This window comes from Henckelia pumila, chromosome 1 (genome assembly GCF_033568475.1).
Source record: "Henckelia pumila isolate YLH828 chromosome 1, ASM3356847v2, whole genome shotgun sequence".
NCBI lineage: Eukaryota > Viridiplantae > Streptophyta > Magnoliopsida > Lamiales > Gesneriaceae > Henckelia > Henckelia pumila.
This window is the reverse complement of record NC_133120.1, coordinates 122,236,817-122,256,299: the sequence shown is the minus strand read 5'-3', so window position 1 is coordinate 122,256,299 and position 19,483 is coordinate 122,236,817. Positions and strand designations below refer to the sequence as shown.

General features: G+C 40.5%; 1 protein-coding gene across 1 annotated transcript; it reads left to right on the top strand.

Annotated features, from left to right (window-relative positions):
* The first annotated feature begins 5,707 nt into the window (after positions 1–5,707).
* Positions 5,708–6,505, top strand: LOC140873904 (uncharacterized). The gene has a single exon (XM_073277188.1). It carries the CDS (start codon positions 5,708–5,710, stop codon positions 6,503–6,505), a length of 798 nt encoding a protein of 265 aa, XP_073133289.1.
* The last annotated feature ends 12,978 nt before the right edge of the window (positions 6,506–19,483 follow it).

Sequence of the window (19,483 nt, the reverse complement as noted above, 5' to 3'; positions counted from 1 at the left end):
CAAAAATAATTAATTTCATAAAATCTGATTTAACGGATAAAATCTATAAATTTTCCAAAAATTCAAATTTATCCAAAAATCAATTTTAAAATTTTCGGACTCGAACAATTCGATCCGACGCCTCGTGGACCAATAAAAAACAATTTTCGATCGGACCAAAAATAGAATTTTAACATATTAAAATTTTAATTAAAAATTAAAAATTAAATTTTCCCGGGCCGCCCGGAACGATCCCGGGCAGCCCGTCGCTGCCCCTGGGCAGCGCCGTGCGCTGCCTTGGGCAGCGACCATCGCTGCCCCGGGCAGCGATCCAATCGCTGCCCGTGTATTTGCCCGTCAAAAATTTTAATTTTTATTTTGTTTCAAAAACCGAGGCTTAAAAAAAATTTTGTACAATCGATTAATTTAATCGCTTGATCTGAGCAACCTGGCTCTGATACCACTGTTGGAGAACGGTGATCAGATCAATCAGAATTGATACCCGGTGCAGCGAAAGTTTAAAAAAATTTTATATGAAACAATTCCATATCATGGGTATCAAAACTTTACGATTAAATTGTGCGTGTAAAAATTAAATAACAATTAAATTTTTACTTGAAATCTCGAAACGAGATTATGGACACCAACAAATTACTCTGCTCTTGTTGTATATCCCAGGAACTGATGGACGAACAATTCTTCAATCAGGTCCACGAACAGAAGTTTAATCCCTCTGATAGATTGCACTAGAAAATCTATCAGAAGTTTCTACGAAGAGAATTAACGAATTTGATCCGTTAAACCAGACTGCAAATTCAAAATTTACAGGCTGGAATTTTTTGAGCAGAGAGGGGATAGGGGGCGGCGGCCACTAGGTCTCAAAAACCCTAGTAAATTTCGAAAATTATGCCTCTGTTATTTAATTTCTGTACTGCAATAACTTATTTATAATGTGGGCTGCTAACAGCTTAGGGCCCATTAGTCATAAGTTCAAGCCTGACAAGCAAAGCCCGCATGTTCAGAAATTAATATAAAATTCATCGTGACTCAGATTGATAAACCAATTTTACCAATGTGCACAGAAACCATTTCTGCATCTTTTAAAGTCAAGATAAATTTTCTGAATCCGAATTCAGTGGTTTCCAAAAATGTCCATCACTATGTCATTTTAGAAAATCTTACTCCCTCTAATCTTGAAAGAGTGGGTGCCCAGTGAGCCAACTTGTGGCTATGGGCTTTGATGACTCTTTGTACAAACGATCTTTTGTTTAATGTAATTTACACTTTTATTAATGGCAATGACTTTATCTTTCTTCGTATTGTTATATTATGATATACTATTGTTGTTTTGATAAAGACCTTGAATATACTATAGTGTATGTAAGATGTGGTAGAACATGGGGATGTCTATCATGAAATACATCTTATAGTCACTGTATATTCTAAACTGTTCCTAGTCGATTGAGCCGTCCGATAATAAGGATAAGGATCGCTCGAGTTTGAGACTAGCATTTGCGATGCGGAGTACCACGTTTCATTGGTAGGGAACATGGAGATGTTCGAAGCATGCAAATGGATATTCATAGGATGAATAATCGAACTACCCTATCCGGACTTTCCAAGTGGTTATCACTTATCGAGTGGATAAAGTCCGCGGTTTTGGTTGTACACCATTAGTCCTTACTACTTGAAACATCATGGAGACTCTATATGCTAGTACTGTGCTTTGACTCGTTTACCGACTCTATGGGGGTCATCAGGTGTCGGGATTGGGTACAGTTACAACACATATAGGAGTCGATGCATTGTTGTCAAGGATTCACCACATACTTGCGAGTGTGGATATCCTATGCGATCTGAGGAGATATTAGTGTGACGAATCTCTGGCCAGAGTACTTGATGTGATTTAAGAAATGGTTTCTTAGTAGCACATGCGATGTCACTAATTTGATCTTCAAGATGTATTGCATAGTTATCGAATCTTGAGCGACTCTCGATATACCAATGGTTGTTGATTCGATCGGGATATATGGATGAAGGGACCGTACTGTACGCTAACCAAAATCTACTGGTTCTTGTAGGCACTATCAGTGATACCTAGGGAATCATGGGGCGATGTTTCTAGGCGCTTTACCATGATTCGTTGGGCAAGTCGGAAAGTGTTGTTCCGAGTCACAAGGAGTTGTGAGCCCACGGCTAGCTGTATCCCTGAACCATTGAGGGTCACACAGTGTAATGGAGTTTTAATCCCCGTTGAGATAGTTAAATTTAAAGAGTTAAATTTAATGAATAAAGAAGTTGGACTTCTTAAATAAGAGTAAGGGAGTAGGATTTCCTAAAATGACATAGGGATGGACATTTTTGGAAACCACTGAATTCGGATTCAGGAAAATTTATCTTGACTTTAAAATGTGCAGAAATGGTTTCTGTGCACATTGGTAAAATCGGTTTATCAATCGGAGTCACGATGAATTTTATATTAATTTCTGAACGTGCGGGCTTTGCTTGTCGGGCCTCAACTTATGACTAATGGGCCCTAAGCTGTTAGTGGCCTGCATTATAAATAAGTTATTGCAGTACAGAAATTACACACAACTGGTCATAATTGAGACAGGATTTTTTGGAAAAACCCTAGCCTCCCCTCTCAATTCGGCCGCCCCCTCCCTTCTCTGCGTGAGAAATTCCGATCTGTGATTTTGAATTGCAGTCTGGAATAGCGAATCAAATTCGTTTATTCTCTTCGTAGAAAACTTCTGATAGATTTTCTAGTACAATCTATCAGAGGGATTAAACCTCTATTCGTGGACCTGATTGAAGGAGATTAAAGTTCATCAGTTCCAGGGAGAGACAACAAGAGCAGATTAAATCTGTTGGTGTCCAGAATCTCGATTCGAGATTAAAGGTAAAATTATTTAATAGTTATTTAATTTTACACACACTTATCATTTAATCGTTAAACGGTTGATACCCACACTATGGAATTGTTCCATAATAAAAAATTTTAAACTTCCGCTGCACCGGGTATCAATCGTGATTGATCTGAACGCCAGTTTTCCAACAGATCTTAAATAAGAAGTCCCACTTCTTTATTCACTAAATTTAACTCTTTAAATTTAATTATCTCAACGGGGATTAAAAATCCATTACTTGTGTGAACCTCAATGGTTCAGGGATACAGCTAGTCGTGGGCTCACAACTCCTTGTGACTCGAAACAATAATTTCCGACTTGCCCATCGAATCATGGTAAGAGCGCCTAGCAACATCGCCCCATGATTCCCTAGGTATCACTGATAGTGCCTGCAAGAACCAATAGATTTTGGTTAGCGTACAGTACGGTCCCTTCATCCATATATTCCGATCGAATCAACAACCATTGGTAATCGAGAGTCGTTCGAGATTCGATAACTATGCAATACATCTTGAAGATCAAATAGTGACATCGCATGTGCTACTAAGAAACCATTTCTTAAAACACATCATGTACTCTGGCCAGAGATTCGTCACACTAATATCTCCTCAGATTGCATAGGATATCCACACTAGCAAGTATGTGGTGAATCCTTGACAACAAAGCATCAACTCCTATATGTGTCGTAACTGTACCCAATCCCGACACCTGATGACCCCAATGGAGTCGGTAAACGAGTCAAAGTACAGTACTAGCATATAGAGTCTCAATGATATTTCAAGTAGTAAGGACTAATGGTGTACAACCAAAACCGCGGACTTTATCCACTCGATAAGTGATAACCACTTGGAAAGTCCGAATAGGGTAGTTCGATCATTCATCGTATGAATATCCATTTGCATGCTTTGAACATCTCTATGTTCCATACCAATGAAACGTGGTACTCGACATCGCAAATGCTAGTCTCAATCTCGAGCGATCCTTATTAACGCACGGCTCAATCGACTAGGAACTGTTTAGAATATACAGTGACTATAAGATGTGTTTCATGATAGCCATTCCCATGTGCCACCACATCTTACATACACTATAGTATATTCAAGGTCTTCATCTAAACATCTTATAGTATGTCACAACATAATAATATGATAAAAGATAAAGTAAATGCCATTATAAAAGTGTAAATTATATTAAACAAAAGATTTTTTGTACATAGAGTCATCAAAGCCCTTAGCCACAAGTTGGCTCACCGGGCACCCACTCTTTCAGATAGAACCAGTCGTAACATCACTCTTTGGTTTCACAGGTCATGCCATTCGACCTGTGGGGTTAGTGCATTTACCCTTAACTCTGGGTAAAAGCAGTATCCGCAAAACCAGGATTGTGAGTTTCATTATTTTTGACGCTTTGTCTGCCTACAATGCCATACTAGGCAGACCTGCCATGACCACTTTCATGGCCGTGGCATCAGCCCTGCATCAGAAAATAAAATTCCCGGTGGGAAATGAGGTTGGTGAGGTAGAAGGGGACCAAATCATAGCTCGCAAATGTTATGTAGAGGAGGTCAGAATAGAGCAAAAGGTTTCCAGGACTGATAATGTTGGCAGACCTGGACTTTCTGTGATGGAGAAAGTCAACTTGATAGAGGACACATCTGTCACCACTGAAGAAGAAATTGAGGAAATCATGATATCCCCTCCCTCTGGGGTAGTGAAAATTGCTCACACCCTGAAAACACGGTTGAAGCAACCGCTACTGGAATGCTTGGAAAAAAATAAGGATGTTTTTGCATGGTCGGTTTCCGACCTGACAGGGGTACATCGGGAAGTGGCAGAGCACAAACTCAATATAATAAAGAGTTGTCGCCCTATTATCCAAAAGAAATGGCACTTCGGCCCCGAAAAGGATGCGGTTATAAAGGAACAAGTGGATGAATTACTCAGAGCGGGACACATCGAGAAAATCTACTTCCCGACCTGGCTGTCCAATATAGTGCTGGTGCCAAAGTCCTCAGGCAAATGGCGCATGTGCGTGGATTTTCGGGATCTAAACAAGGCTTGTCCAAAGGACTGTTATCCGTTACCCAGAATTGATCAACTTGTCGATTCGGCAGCAGGACACGAGCTGCTCTGCTTCTTGGACGCCTATCAAGGATATCATCAAATCCCATTAGCCAGAGAGGACAAGGATAAAGTAAGTTTTGTGACGTCAACAGGAACATATTGTTACGTAGTTATGCCATTTGGGCTCAAAAATGCTGGGGCTACATATCAAAGGCTGATGGATAAAGTATTCGAGCAACAAATTGGGAAGAATATCGAAGTCTATGTAGATGATATTCTGGTCAAGACCCGAACTACGGATCAGTTTATTACCGACTTAACTCAAACCTTTCAGACCCTGAAGCGCTACAAGCTTAAGCTAAACCATAACAAGTGTACTTTCGGAGTCCGAGCTGGAAAGTTTTTGGGTTATATGGTCACGCAAAGGGGAATAGAAGCTAATCCTGAAAAAGTTCAAGCTATCATTTCTATGAGCTCCCCTAAGAATATATAGGAAGTACAGAGATTAACTGGAAGAATTACAGCACTGGCCCGGTTTATAAGCAGATCGGCAGATAAGAGCCTCCCTTTCTTTAAAGCATTATGGAAAACGAAGAATTTTGAATGGAATGAAGAAAGTGAGAAAGCATTCCAAGACTTGAAGGCTTACTTAAAACAATTACCCGTATTGAATAAACCTACCCAAGGGAAGAATTGTTCTTATATTTGGCAGTTACACCCCGAGCAGTCAGTTCGGTCCTTGTCAAAAAGGACGGAATGAATCATCAGCCCGTATATTTTGTCAGTCACGCCCTGAGGGGACCCGAGCTCAATTACCTGACTCAGGAAAAGCTTGCTCTAGCTTTGATCATCACAGCAAGAAAATTAAGGCCTTATTTTCTCTCACATCCTATCACTGTACTCACCAATAGTGCTTTGGGAAAGATCGCAGCTAATCCGGATGTATCGGGTAGACTGGTCAGATGGATCACAGAATTGAGTGAGTACGATATCAAATATGAAGCTCGAACAGCTATAAAAGCCCAAGCCCTAGCTGATTTCTTGGCAGAGACAATTCAGCTAGAACAAGAAGAACTATGGAAGATCTTTGTAGATGGGTCATCATGCAAGTCCGGGAGCGGAGCAGGAATTGTAATAATCTCACCTTGGGGTGAAGAGACTAAAATTTCAATCAGACTAGACTTCAGAGCCTCCAATAATGAAGCAGAATACGAGGCCTTGTTACTCGGACTAAAGGCAGCGCGGAATTTGGGGGTTTCCCGAGCTATCCTATATTCCGATTCCCAATTATCTATTCAACAGAGCAATGGAAAGTTTGAAGTCAAGGACGATAAAATGAGAAAATATGCCAATGCATTGGACAAGGCCAAAGAAGGATTCACAGATCTGAAATTAGAGTTAATTCCCCGAACAGAGAACATCAAGGCCGACCACTTGGCCCGTTTAGCCAGCGTTTTGAGCGATCGACCGGATCCCATTGTCACGGGTCGGGAGCTCGTGTCCCAGCTGGAAACTTTGGATGACATGCTAGCCCAAGTACCAGAAGGGGATTAGAGGTATGATATACACAAATATCTAACTACAAAAGAACTGCCAAGTGATAATAAAAAAGCAAGGGAAGTAAAAAGAAGGGCCCTCCGCTTTGTCATGATCAATCAAATTCTGTTCAAACGATCCTTCTCTCAGCCTTTGTTAAAATGCTTGGGCCCGGATGAGGCCAATTATGTGTTGCGAGAAATTCATGAGGGATCTTGTGGCAGTCACCTGGGCAGTCTTGCCCTAGCTCGAAAAGCACTTCTGGCAGGATTCTTCTGGCCTACCATGCGAAAAGACTCATCAGCTCTGGTTAATTCATGTTATAATTGTCAGAGGCATGCTAACTTACAGTGGAGACCTGCAGAATACATGAAGGAAGTAGTAGCTGCATGTCCTTTTGATCAGTGGGGAATGGATATTGTAGGACCATTCCCTGTTAGCACGGGGCAAAGAAAGTTTTTATTGGTCGCGGTTGACTATTTCTCTAAATGGGTGGAGGCCGAGCCCCTAGCTAAAATTACAGAAAATGAAGTGCCCAATTTTCTGTGGAAAAATATAGTATGCCGTTTCGGAATCCCTCGCAGGTTGGCCTCAGACAATGGGAGGCAGTTCTGTGGTTCTAAAGTTCGAGCATGGTGTCAAGAGATGAAGATTGAACAAGTTTTCACCTCTGTTGCATACCCTCAAGGGAATGGACAGGTTGAGGTTACCAACAGGACGATTGTCCAAGCTCTCAAAACACGGCTAGATGCAGCTAAGGGTAAATGGGCAGACGAACTCCCTTCTGTATTATGGTCCTATCGAACTACAACTCGATCTGGTACAGGTGAAACTCCTTTCAGTATGGTGTATGGGACGGAAGCAGTTCTCCCGGCAGAAATTGGACAAGAGAGTGCGAGGATAATGGCGTATGGAGCAAACAATCAAGCACTACGAGCAATGGATTTGGACTTACTCGAAGAACACAGGTCCCGCGCAGCACTTAGGCTCGCAGCCTATCGTAAACGAATGACCCAGGCTTACAACAAAAGAGTATACCCTAAAGTTTTTCAGGAGGGAGATCTGGTTATGTGCAAGATCCAACATCCAGGGGAAAGAGGAAAGCTGGAGGCCAAATATGAAGGCCCATTCAAAGTAATAGGAAAAGATGGAATTGCGGCATATTATCTGGAAGATGCCCAAGGCAAGAAGGGTAAAAGGCCCTGGAATGCTCAGCACTTGAAAAAATACTATTCCTAAGAAGGCCAACCCGGGTTCACCACAATATCTATAACTCATCAAGCTGGTCCTTAACCAGTGGGTTTTTTTTCTTTCTTTTTACGTTATGAAAGTCAGTCCTGTTTTTATTTATCTCAGGGTCAGTCTTGTTTTGTGTCAATTTTGTTTTTTAAAAAAACAATCGCGAAGTAAGAGCCAATTTTTCTTATATAACGCATTAGTACTTTTAGACATTCTTTACAAAGCCCAAGCAGGTCTGGCACTCAAAGACCACGTCAGTGGCACGCAAGGACCACATCAGTGGAACTAAAAGCCCAGGCAGGTCTGGCACTCAAAGCACGCAAGGACCACATCAGTGGAACTAAAAGCCCAGACAGGTCTGGCACTCAAAGTCCACTTCAGTGGCACGCAAGAACCACATCAGTGGAACTTAAAGCCCAGGCAGGTCTGGCACTCAAAGTCCACTTCAGTAGCATGCAAGGACCACATCAGTGGAACTAAAAGCCCAGGCAGGTCTGGCACTCAAAGTCCACTTCAGTGGCACGCAAAGACCACATCAGTGGAACTAAAAGCCCAGGCAGGTCTGGCACTCAAAGTGGCACGCAAGGACCACATCAGTGGAACTAAAAGCCCAGTCAGGTCTGGCACTCAAAGTCCACTTCAGTGGCACGCAAGGACCACATCAGTGGAACTAAAAGCCCAGGCAGGTCTGGCACTCAAAGTCCACTTCAGTGGCACGCAAGGACCACATCAAGTGGAACTAAAAGCCCAGGCAGGTCTGGCACTTAAAGCACGCAAGGACCACATCAGTGGAACTAAAAGCCCAGGAAGGTCTGGCACTCAAAGTCCACTTCAGTGGCACGCAAGGACCACATCAGTGGAACTAAAAGCCCAGGCAGGTCTGGCACTCAAAGTCCACTTCAGTGGCACGCAAGGACCACATCAAGTGGAACTAAAAGCCCAGGCAGGTCTGGCACTTAAAGCACGCAAGGACCACATCAGTGAAACTAAAAGCCCAGGCAGGTCTGGCACTCAAAGTCCACTTCAGTGGCACGCAAGGACCACATCAGTGGAACTAAAGGCCCAGGCAGGTCTGGCACTCAAAGTTCACCTCAGGGGCCCACATCAAGGGAATTCATAGCCCTAACAGGGTTGTCATACAAACTTCATCAGTCTTATTAAATGGTCAAGCAGGACTGGTTAAACAACACGGATAAAAAATTCATAGGGGTTCTGATTTCCAGGAATGTACCTGGACCCTTGAAATTTTCAATAAATTTTATGGTTTCTTATATATATTGGACAGTTCGGGTGTATGAGGTCGGGATTTTAATAAAGTATATTGCATGAGTTCCCGCCAAGCTCTTAACCCGGTCCAGGCACAGGAAGGTCATGTCTTCAAGATTTCATCATTTAATCAGTTCGGTCACATATAGGACGGGTGTGTAACTTCTTACACTTGGTAAAAAATCATGGCGTAATTGTTATTTGCATTCATAGCAAGCATATAAAAAACCTGAGTTGGGCAAAAACATGCATAACAAGGAGAGATGGGCAAAAACATTTCATTGAATAACATTGTATCAGCCCGATCTGGGCAACAACAAAACTAAATGACCGCGCAGGGTCTACCATATAGGTCATGTTTTAAACAGGTATTACAGAAATAATCAGGGGGCGGGGGCATCTTAGGGCTTAGAGCTTTGTTTGGGATCCGAGGTTTTTTCTTGCTCAGCCTCCTCAGAATCCTCTTCGGGCATGTCATCAAGAGCTTTGGAGCAATCCAGGAAAGAAGCGGGGTGCTCGGCCTCGGAATATCCATTAGCCCTGAACTGGGCAAGACATCCCTTGAAGCCCTCGTCAAAAAAGGTTGCCGCCTTCTCAGCTACTGCATTATCAATGTCCGCGGAGTCCAAAAACTCCTTTTTTCCAAGCTCCTTGGCAGCTTTCAGTTCTTGGTTCAAGGCCCGCACTTGGACCTCCAGCTCGATCTTCTCCACCTCCAGCTCGGAACATTTGGTGTTGACAGCCTCCAGAGCTGTGCGGCAGGACTCAGCTTCAGCACGGAGACCGAGCTGTTTCTCTTCATACTCTTTTTTCATCTCACGGGTTTTTTGCGTGAGTTCGGAAATCCGAGCTACGAAGGCTTCTTGATTCAGGGCATGGTCTTATCGTTCCTGGGAAGCTCGACTGGTGATCTCCCCGCCCCAAGCTAAAGCCTGTGATAATATAAAAGGATGAACACTAGCTCGGTGTATAAGCTAGGAATTAAAACACAGTAACATACCTGTATGAAGGCCAAAGCAAAGTTTTGTTCAGCCTCAAGATGAGTTACAGCTTGTAGAATTTTTACGTCACCTATGGAGATCAAGTTTTGCATTATGCCCAGGGTCCCTTGGGGATCGGGCTTCGAGAAGAAAGACAGGTCAGGTAGCCCGGGCTGAGCTGCCGTACCCCGGCGCTCCATGTCCTGAAGAGATCCAAACTCCTCTACCGGGCATTTGCCATGAGGTCGGGATGATAAGGAGGAAGGTGGTGGTGGCAGTTCGGAAGCCGTAGTATGCCCTTGCTCCTTAGCCTTGGAGGATTTTTTCTTAGGCGGTGCAATCAGTTCAGCCTCGGGTTTCGAGCTAGCCTCCGCGTCCTCTGATTTTTTCCTTTTCAGGTTCTTCAAGGCAGCTCTGAAATTTGCAGGCATGGTGGCGGATCTGATTCTGTCGTCTAAACAAATAAAAGTGCAATGAATAAGTAAATTGTGTGTCTCAATTAGTCTAAATATTGTTAGTACGGGAACAGGGGTACTACCTACATCCCCTTCGATCTCTACTCCTTTCCCACTGAAGCCGTAATGGCAGAGCAGATCATCCCCGATCAGGTTCTCGATGTCAAAAATTTGAACAGACATGGTATTGAGAAAATTGGTAAAATTATGGGATGGTAGAGCCGGGGGTCAGGAGTGGTGAAATTCATAGCCCAGTTACCTCGACACTCCCAGGCCTGGGTAGGCTTAACATAGAAATATCTATTGGTCCAACCTTTGTGAGAGATCGGCTTTCCCCTTAAAAAGGGGTATTCTGGTCGCATGAAAATGTAAAAACGGCCCGGGACAGTCTTCTTAATTTGAAGGAATTGAATAAAATTTCCTATGTCTAAGGGAATTCTGAAAAAACAAAATAGAACAGCTAGGGATAAGATCGAACTAAACGAGTTCGGGGACAATTGACTTGGGCACACACAAAAATATTGACAGAGCTGAGATACGCAGCTCGGGATTGGGAATCTCAAACCCATTCTTACTTGATCTATGCTGAAACTTAAAAAACCAGTAGGTGGTTTGTGAGCTCGGTCTTTACGGCCCGAGATTATGAGCTCATAGCCCTCGGGCATTCCCGATCTCTCTCTAATACTAGGACCCAGGTCAGGGCTCAGGTTGGAGGCCAAGACCTCATACCATTGTCTACCCTAAGCAGATAAACGGGCCTCATCCGACCTAAGTTTGTGTAGTCGCTTTAACTTTTCTATACGAGTCTCCGATAAATCCAGCTCGGAGCTTGGATTATTGGAATCAGAGGGCTCGGGGTCGTTAGAGGGAGAGTTGGGTGCTTCGATAAAAGATACTACTTCTTTAACGGAAGTTTCGTCAGGGGAAGACATGTTAATCAACCTAGTGTAAAGGTGGGAGGACTTACAGGTAAGAGAGTTGTAGCCCGGGATTGACACAAATGATAAAGGCAGCTCGGGATTGCGCAGTCCAGGTCGGGAGGGCTCTCGAAATTCTTGCAGTGTAACAGTACAAAAGTAAAAAGTAACGAACAAAATTTTACCGATTCATATATATAGAGATGGTGAATCGATCTGGAACGTTGATTTTTTACTGGATCTACGGCTCGGGACGGGACAAGTAAAGGTTTTTGGCTTCGATAAATGAACCGTCAGGGGACATCTGAGCCGTTCATGAAAAACACATCACGCGGATCCTGATCTGGACCGTCCAAAAGAAACACATTTCATGAATAAAATGCTGGACTGTTCTAGGGACACATGTACAGTGCGGGGACCGGACTCCATTCTTAGTCTAAACTCATTCTTCTTTTAGACCAGTTCGGGAGGTACTATTGATACCCCGTGAAATTATTTTAACCCGAATCCGTTCGTTATGGGTTTATGAGGGTTGGCCCAATTATTGAATTATAATCATTAGGTAAGGTCCAGCCCAGTTTTACACCCGTTAGGACTTTACTTAAACTGGGCTGTTATTTATGGGCCGACCAGAGCTGGCCCCTAATGGGCTGGATGGACTTCTCTTACATGCATTGTGGATAAGTTTGACCATCTCGAGATATTTATGAGATGGGGATAAACTTGAAGGCGGTTGAATGGATGAAGAGTCCCAGTACAGGACATGTTATAATTCGACTAGGTAACTTACTCTATTTTTCCTATAAATACAGGTATTGTTATGGTTGTATTATTCATTATTCATTACTCACTTCTACATTCACGCACTCATATCTCTCAGTTTTCGCATTAATCATACCCTCTGCCTTCAAGACACTGACTTAGGCATCGGAGGGGTCACGCCGAAAACACTTTCGGCGTCCCTTTGACCTAGCTGTTTCTTGTGCAGTTCCGCCATACCCGACCCGACCTACTTTCTAAAGGATTTGGAAGATCCATTCTATCAGACCGAACCCGAGGTAAAATTCCGATATCATCATATATATATATGAAATATATTTTATCAGCTGATCCTGCGTTATGGTTTCTTGAAATTGATTAGTTTAATTTCAAAATTCTTGTTTAATTAATTTGTTCTCTGGTATTGAGTTTGTTGCTTCGATTCTTGATGAAATTTGTGATGAACCAGCAGGGAAGCTAATTAAACAGAATCATTTAATGTTGGAATCAAGAATTCCAAAACAAATCAGAATAATTGCAACGATTATATATACATTCAATTTCAATCCGAACATAAATATATATCCACTAGAGACATGAAACCAGTACATATATAATTAATTAAGATGAAGCCTGGGTTGATCCATTAAGTGCCGGGTAGTACTAGCTATCTAGTTGCGAATAACGGCAGAGAAGAGAAGAGTGAAAGCGGAAGAGAGCCAGAAGGCAGCGGTGATATGAAGAAATCTGGAAGCCTTTGGGCTCTTGAGCAGAAGAAGCATGGAGGTGAAAGCACAAGTGAAGGCAAACATGAGGCTGACGACGAACGCAGAGAAGGGAGCGCCCTTTGCCCATTTCTTTCTTTTTTCATTATTTTTTAATAATGTTTATATATATATATATATAATATATATTACCGTTATATATATATAATATTATTTTTTTAAATATATATTATAGTAATAAAAATTATATTTATTTTGTATGAAATACATTTATTAAACTATTTAGATAAATTATGTATATATAAATATATAAAATGAATTGGTAGTTGAAATATTTGAATTGAGTGTGGGGTTCATAAAAAAGTTGTTTGACTTTTTTGTTATAGTGGAGAATTGAATGAGGTTTTTGTTTTTGAAGTGACAATTACGTGGCGGAGTGGGGACCACAAAAGAGTAGTTGAATGGGTTTTGGCATTGTGGATGCCCTTAGACTTCTTCTGTAATATTATTATATTTCTCTTGTAAATGATCCGTAACTTGGGTCATCGACGAGGAGAGATAAAAACGGGTTGCTCTTTGCACTTGGCATTACATCACTTTTCTCCAACCAAAATGTAAACAAAGGGAGAAGATTTATGATCGGGCTTTAATTTGCTCGTACGACGCCGCGTTCACAATCAATAATTGGAGTGCACACAAGTCACTAATCAAAGGGCCCGCAACGTAACGTTTTTATTTTAATTTTAGGTATCCAGATACAGTAATTATGCCGTAACGCAACGGACAAAAGGAGACTGGAACGTACATATGTAAGACAGGAACCAAATTTGACAATCACAATGCCAGTAATATTCCCAAAGAAATTAACACACAATCTTAGCTCCTCCAAATGATAGCCGATCACCAAGAACACAAACTCAAGTTTACACAGTAACTCAATCCCTTCTTCTTGTATCAAAAACAATTTGCAAAACTAATCAGATCAAAAAAAATAAGCAATTTGTTGGTTGGAGTAATTTGCTGGTTTCCCATTCCAAAGTTCCATAGGAGTTTTGAAATTGATGGCACTAGATGGACATCTGTTAATCAAGTAAGTTGATGTAGCAAGAGCTTCTCTCCAAAATGTCTTAGGCAATGATGCATTAATTAACATGCATCTCACTCTTTCTAATAGAGTACGATTCATTCTTTCAGCCAGACCATTTTGTTGGGGAGTTCCTGAGACAGTTCTATGCCTTGTGATCCATTTAAGCTTACAGAGTTGATTGAACATATCTGATAGATATTCAAACCCGTTATCAGTTCTGAGATGTTTCACTTTATTCTCAGTTCTGTTTTCAATCATCAATAACCAGTCTCTGAATCTTTCATATGCCTTATCCTTTGATTTTAATACAAAGGTCCATAGTTTCCTAGAATAGTCATCTATTATTGACATGAAGTACTTTCCTCCTCCATGTGTTTCAGTCTTGGATGGACCCCAAAGGTCTGAGTGTACATATGCTAGAGGATGTTGAGAGGTGTGTCTTCCTTGACTGAAGGACACTCTCTTAGACTTCCCTAGCATGCAGCTGTCACAGAGTTCCAGGGCTTGTATCTTATCTCCGCATAATAAACCCTTCTTTGATAACTCTTGTAGTTCTCGTTCACTGACATGTCCTAACCTTAGGTGCCACAGCTTGGTCTTATCCTGATGTATTTGAACATTGGCAGAAGCACCAACCATTGTTTCTCCTTGTAGCACATAAAGGGCATTTGATTTAGTTGTCTTCATTACTATAAGAGAACCCTTAGTCACCCTTAGTTGTCCTTTGTCTGATCTGAATGAGAAACCATCTGAGCCAAGACTTCCAAGTGAGATTAAGTTCCTTTTAAGCTCAGGAACATATCTCACTTTTGTCAACAGCCTATCAACTCCATCAGACATCCTTATTCTCACATTGCCTACCCCTTTAATATCACAAGCTTTATTGTTCCCGAGTAGCACAATTCCCTGACTTGTTTCTTCCAGCTTTTCAAACCATGTCTTTTGAGGGCACATATGAAATAAACATCCAGAATCCAATATCCACTCATTTGTAGTTTCCTGATTTGATATTACAAGTACCTCAGCTGAATCATATCCATCAGATTCAATAGAAGCAGATCCTTCTTCCTTTGGTGCATCAGTTCCTTTTCCAGTTCTTTTTGGACAATTCCTTCTGATATGTCCTTCCTTATGACAAGTATAGCATCTGAAACTGCCTGTATACTTTCTTGGAAACTTTCCTTGACTCATAGATCGAAAATTGAACTTTCTCCCAGTATGATTCCTTTTCTCAGGCCTACCTCGAGCCATAAGGCTTTCACCTTGTGATTCAGAACTTGTATTTGTTTTTCTTTGAATCTCTTTTGACTGTATGGCTGACACCTCCTCCAAGGTAATGGTTTGTTCTCTGCCATATGAAAGAGCATCTCTAAAGTTCTCATACTTCCTTGGTAGTGCATTGAAAAGAATCAGCGCCTTGTCTTCTTCCTCAAGTTTGATCTCTATATTCTCTAAATCATCAAGAATGTTAGTGTATTCTTCAATTTGATCTTCAAGAGTCTTTTCATCCTTTATCACGAATGAATATAATCTTTTCTTCATATACAGTCTGTTGGCTAGCGATTTTGTCATGTATAAGCTTTCGAGTTTGGACCAAACACCTGCAGCAGATGTTTCTCTTGCAACTTCACGGAGGGGCTTATCACCAAGGCACAAGATAATTACACTGTGTGCTTTTTCAAAGATATCAGTTTTATCCTTTGCATCAGAAGACGATTCCTCCTTATTCTTGAGAGCATCCATTAATCCCTATTGAATCAAGATAACTCTCATTTAACCCTCCAAATAGAGAAGTCGTTCTTGCCTGTGAATTTTTCTATATCAAACTTCATTGTTCCCATTTCGAATTGATTCCCACGGAAGGCGCCAGTTGTAAGACAAGAACCAAATTTTACAATCACAATGCCAGTAATATTCCCAAAGAAATTAACACACAATCTTAGCTCCTCCAAATGATAGTCGATCACCAAGAACACAAACTCAAGTTTACACAGTAACTCAATTCCTTCTTCTTGTATCAAAAACACTTTGCAAAACTAATCAGATCAAAAAAATAAGCAGAACACTAAGCAGATCAAAGAACAAGAAGAAATACGTGGTTCAGCTATTATCTAGCCTACATCCACAGGAGGAATCATCAATCTCTTTATTTCTCTTTGTAACGTGAAGATAAACAACAATTCAGAATAACAAAGCACTAAAATACACAAAGCTTATATCAAGATTTGCAATTGAGGAATTCACACACTCTCAATTTCTCGATTCTTGAATGAGCTATACTGATTTCCCTCTTTGTCACTGTAGTAGCCCGGTTTCATTTTACAAGATTAAGTGATTTTAAACATATTAGAAAATGACATATAATTTTAAAAGTGTCAAAACATGTTTAAAGAGTCCTTATTTGGTGAAAATAAGTGGAAAATCAGATCCGAAACGTCCAAAAATGGTGAGATAGGTCCCGGGGGTCCAAAAATGACTTCGGAAGGACCAAAACAGTTCGGAGCACACGGACTACCTCGGGCCCTCCGGACCACTTCAGGCCCTCCGAACAGTTCGGGTCCTTCGAACCCGAGTTCGGACCGTCCGAACTCAGCAGAGATAGATGTCTTAAAGGCTCGGACAAGTGGCAGTTCGGACCGTCCGAACTTCGCCTATAAATAGAGGTCCGAATTCCTCATTTTGAAGTGCTAAATCCTCTCCTTGACCCATGTTAGTTCGTTTTACGAGCTTTTGGGTACTCTTATTTTAAGTGTTGGAGTAGGAATTAGTATTTTTTTAGCGGACAGTGTCCGCAGTAATAGCCAGGTAGCGGAGCTCTGGTGAGGCATCCAGGGGTCGTAGCTAGGCTATGCCCAGGCTTTGGGGCATGCAACATCAGCGGGTTGACGATGGACGAAGGTATGGCTTTGGTTCCCTATAGTAAATAGGGAGTAGGCTATAGTATAATTAAAGGCTTTTAGAGCCTAGTAGGTGATGTTTGATATGCTAGGTAATGCATGGGTATTTATGTTGTAGTGTTGCATGGTAGGCTTGGACCTAGATGAGAGCTTCTAGGATCTGCCTTAGAAAGGTACGGAAGTATTATTCGAGATATCCAGATTGAGTATGCATGTATTATGTGTTTGCATGGATTATGTGATTGCATGTTTTATATGCCTTTATATACAGCATGTCATGATTGTATGTTGCATACATGAGCATATTGAGCTTTCACCTTAGAGGTATCCTGTATTAGGACGCTCACCCTACGAGTTGTGGATGGTTGGATACGTAAGTCTTATGTCAGGTCACCGTGATGGTTGGACATATGTACTAGTATCAGGTCACCATTATCCACTGGGTATATGAGCCACCTCCTGATGCGACGGCGCAGCGTGCTATATACCCTGGGCCCGGTCTTTGAGCTTGTTTCTTGACCTGAGAGTCTTGGTACCCAGTTCACTTGCATATATGCACACATAACACCGTATACTCATACTCTCGTACTGAGCATGTTAGGCTCACTTTCGGTTATTTTCTGTTGGTTGGATGCCCTACTTCATGGGGCAGTTGCAGATAGTTCTCCCAGGGATAGGGAGGTTAGGTGGTGACCAAGGCTAGATATCAGGGTTGACCACTAAGTTTTTTTTCCTACCTGGTATTATTTTATTTTATTGATTATTGCATGCTTAAGTTCTGATTAGTAAGTGATCACGGCGTGGGTAACTACAGTCACTCTCCAGGATTCTTGCTTCTCTGATCCCCCATTCTTTATTGACTAGAAAACTCTCTCTTTTTGTTTTTTGATCATCCCCGTTAATCAGCCGGTAGCATGCTTATATTCTTGATCCTCTGCGACCAATTCTTCCAATCAAACGGTTGTGGTTGTTAGGCTTTAATAACTGTCATGAGTCCAATCCAATATAAGCCAGCTAATTAATATCTTGATCCATGGGCCTCAGCCCAAGTTTAGAGTTAAGTCTGATCCAATCGAGAATGGGCATCATCTTTAACAACATATATCCCAATTAATCAGAATTAATGGCTTATGCTAGCTGTTAATTAACTTGTTGAATTTTCATACCTATGTGGTACTCCATATATGAATGTTAGCCGACAACATATTAGACGGTACATATCCACTACAACTGTCTCACATGATCTCAATATTTTGTGCACCCAAAAAATCATAGGAAACATGAGGTAATTATTACTAATAACCTTTGTCAAAATTCTTTTTTTTAAAAAAAAAAAAATTACCCTCTCAAGTGTATTTGAGTGTATTCAAATGCACATGATACGCTCATTTTTTTTAAAAAAAAATTTGACCAATGTTATTTTGCTAGTTGTCCCATCAAATCACCAATATATATACCACAATACGTTTACGTAATACTAACAAAACATGATACTACTTTTGCAGATTCAATATTGTACATAAAAAGAAATATTTTCATGGATCACTATCCCACAAAATTAACCCATTAAATGCTCTCACATGAGATAGTGATGTATATTTTTTCTCATGAGTGCTGACATGACATGACATTACATACATCAATATTATATTGATTACATCGAGCCACATCAAAAAATAAATAAATAAAATTGCGAAAAAATGGTGCAACAACATCATTTTCATTAAATTACGTAATTAATCCACGGTCATGGTGTGATTATTCATCTACAAGTGTGGATAAATGTGGAATGACGAAAAAACCTTCACTCTATTTTCTTATACCCATCTTTGCATGAATTGATCCTAAAGTTATTAGAATCAGCAACTCCAGATACCATGGCGGCCATTGACATGTTTGCTACCACCTTTGTGTTTCGTTTCACTATCTTTTTTTCAACCTAAACAAAATGACTCACAAATTTTAGAGATGATATGATACTCGTGGGAATTATAGAGGAGAAAGGAAGAAAGGGGTGGGAAGAAAAAATTTTGGGGTAAGAGAAAACGAGAGAGGATAATTTGGGACAATAGACTCGTGGAAATTTTTTTTTTTAAAAATATATATAATTTTTGAACGAAAAACACACATGATACAATGTATTTTTCGATCACGATGTCTATATTTAAAAAAATATATAAAGATATTTTTTTGAGAGGAAAAATATATAAAGATATATTATTGCAAGCGACTCAAAAAAGGAAAGAGTGTAGAAGTGGAAGAAGTGAGAAAATATTAGAAAATAACATAATTATTCAAAAAATAATATTAACATAGTTATTTTTTTTTGAAGTAACATAATTATTTTTAAATAAAGGTAAAAATGTAAAACAAAATTTAAATTTAAATTATTGTTTTTATTTACCCATTATACAACCAAAATCTACCGTATTTTATTTTTATATGTACTACTAACGTACAAGACCAAATTACTAATCATTCAGTGAATAATAATTCATTTGTCCTTTTCCTCGAAAAAAAAAAAATCATTTGTACTATCAATCATATTCATACCCAACAATTCTTACCGTTCCTATTAATCATTAATAGTCCGCAAGTAGAGCATATTGTAACGACATCCACTATCTCCTGATTTGCTTTATCCAAAGAATATTCCGTACTCTTATCATGC

Excerpts from the sequence above, each read along its gene's own strand:
- LOC140873904 (XM_073277188.1), top strand. The coding sequence starts at position 5,708 with ATGAATCATCAGCCCGTATATTTTGTCAGTCACGCCCTGAGGGGACCC.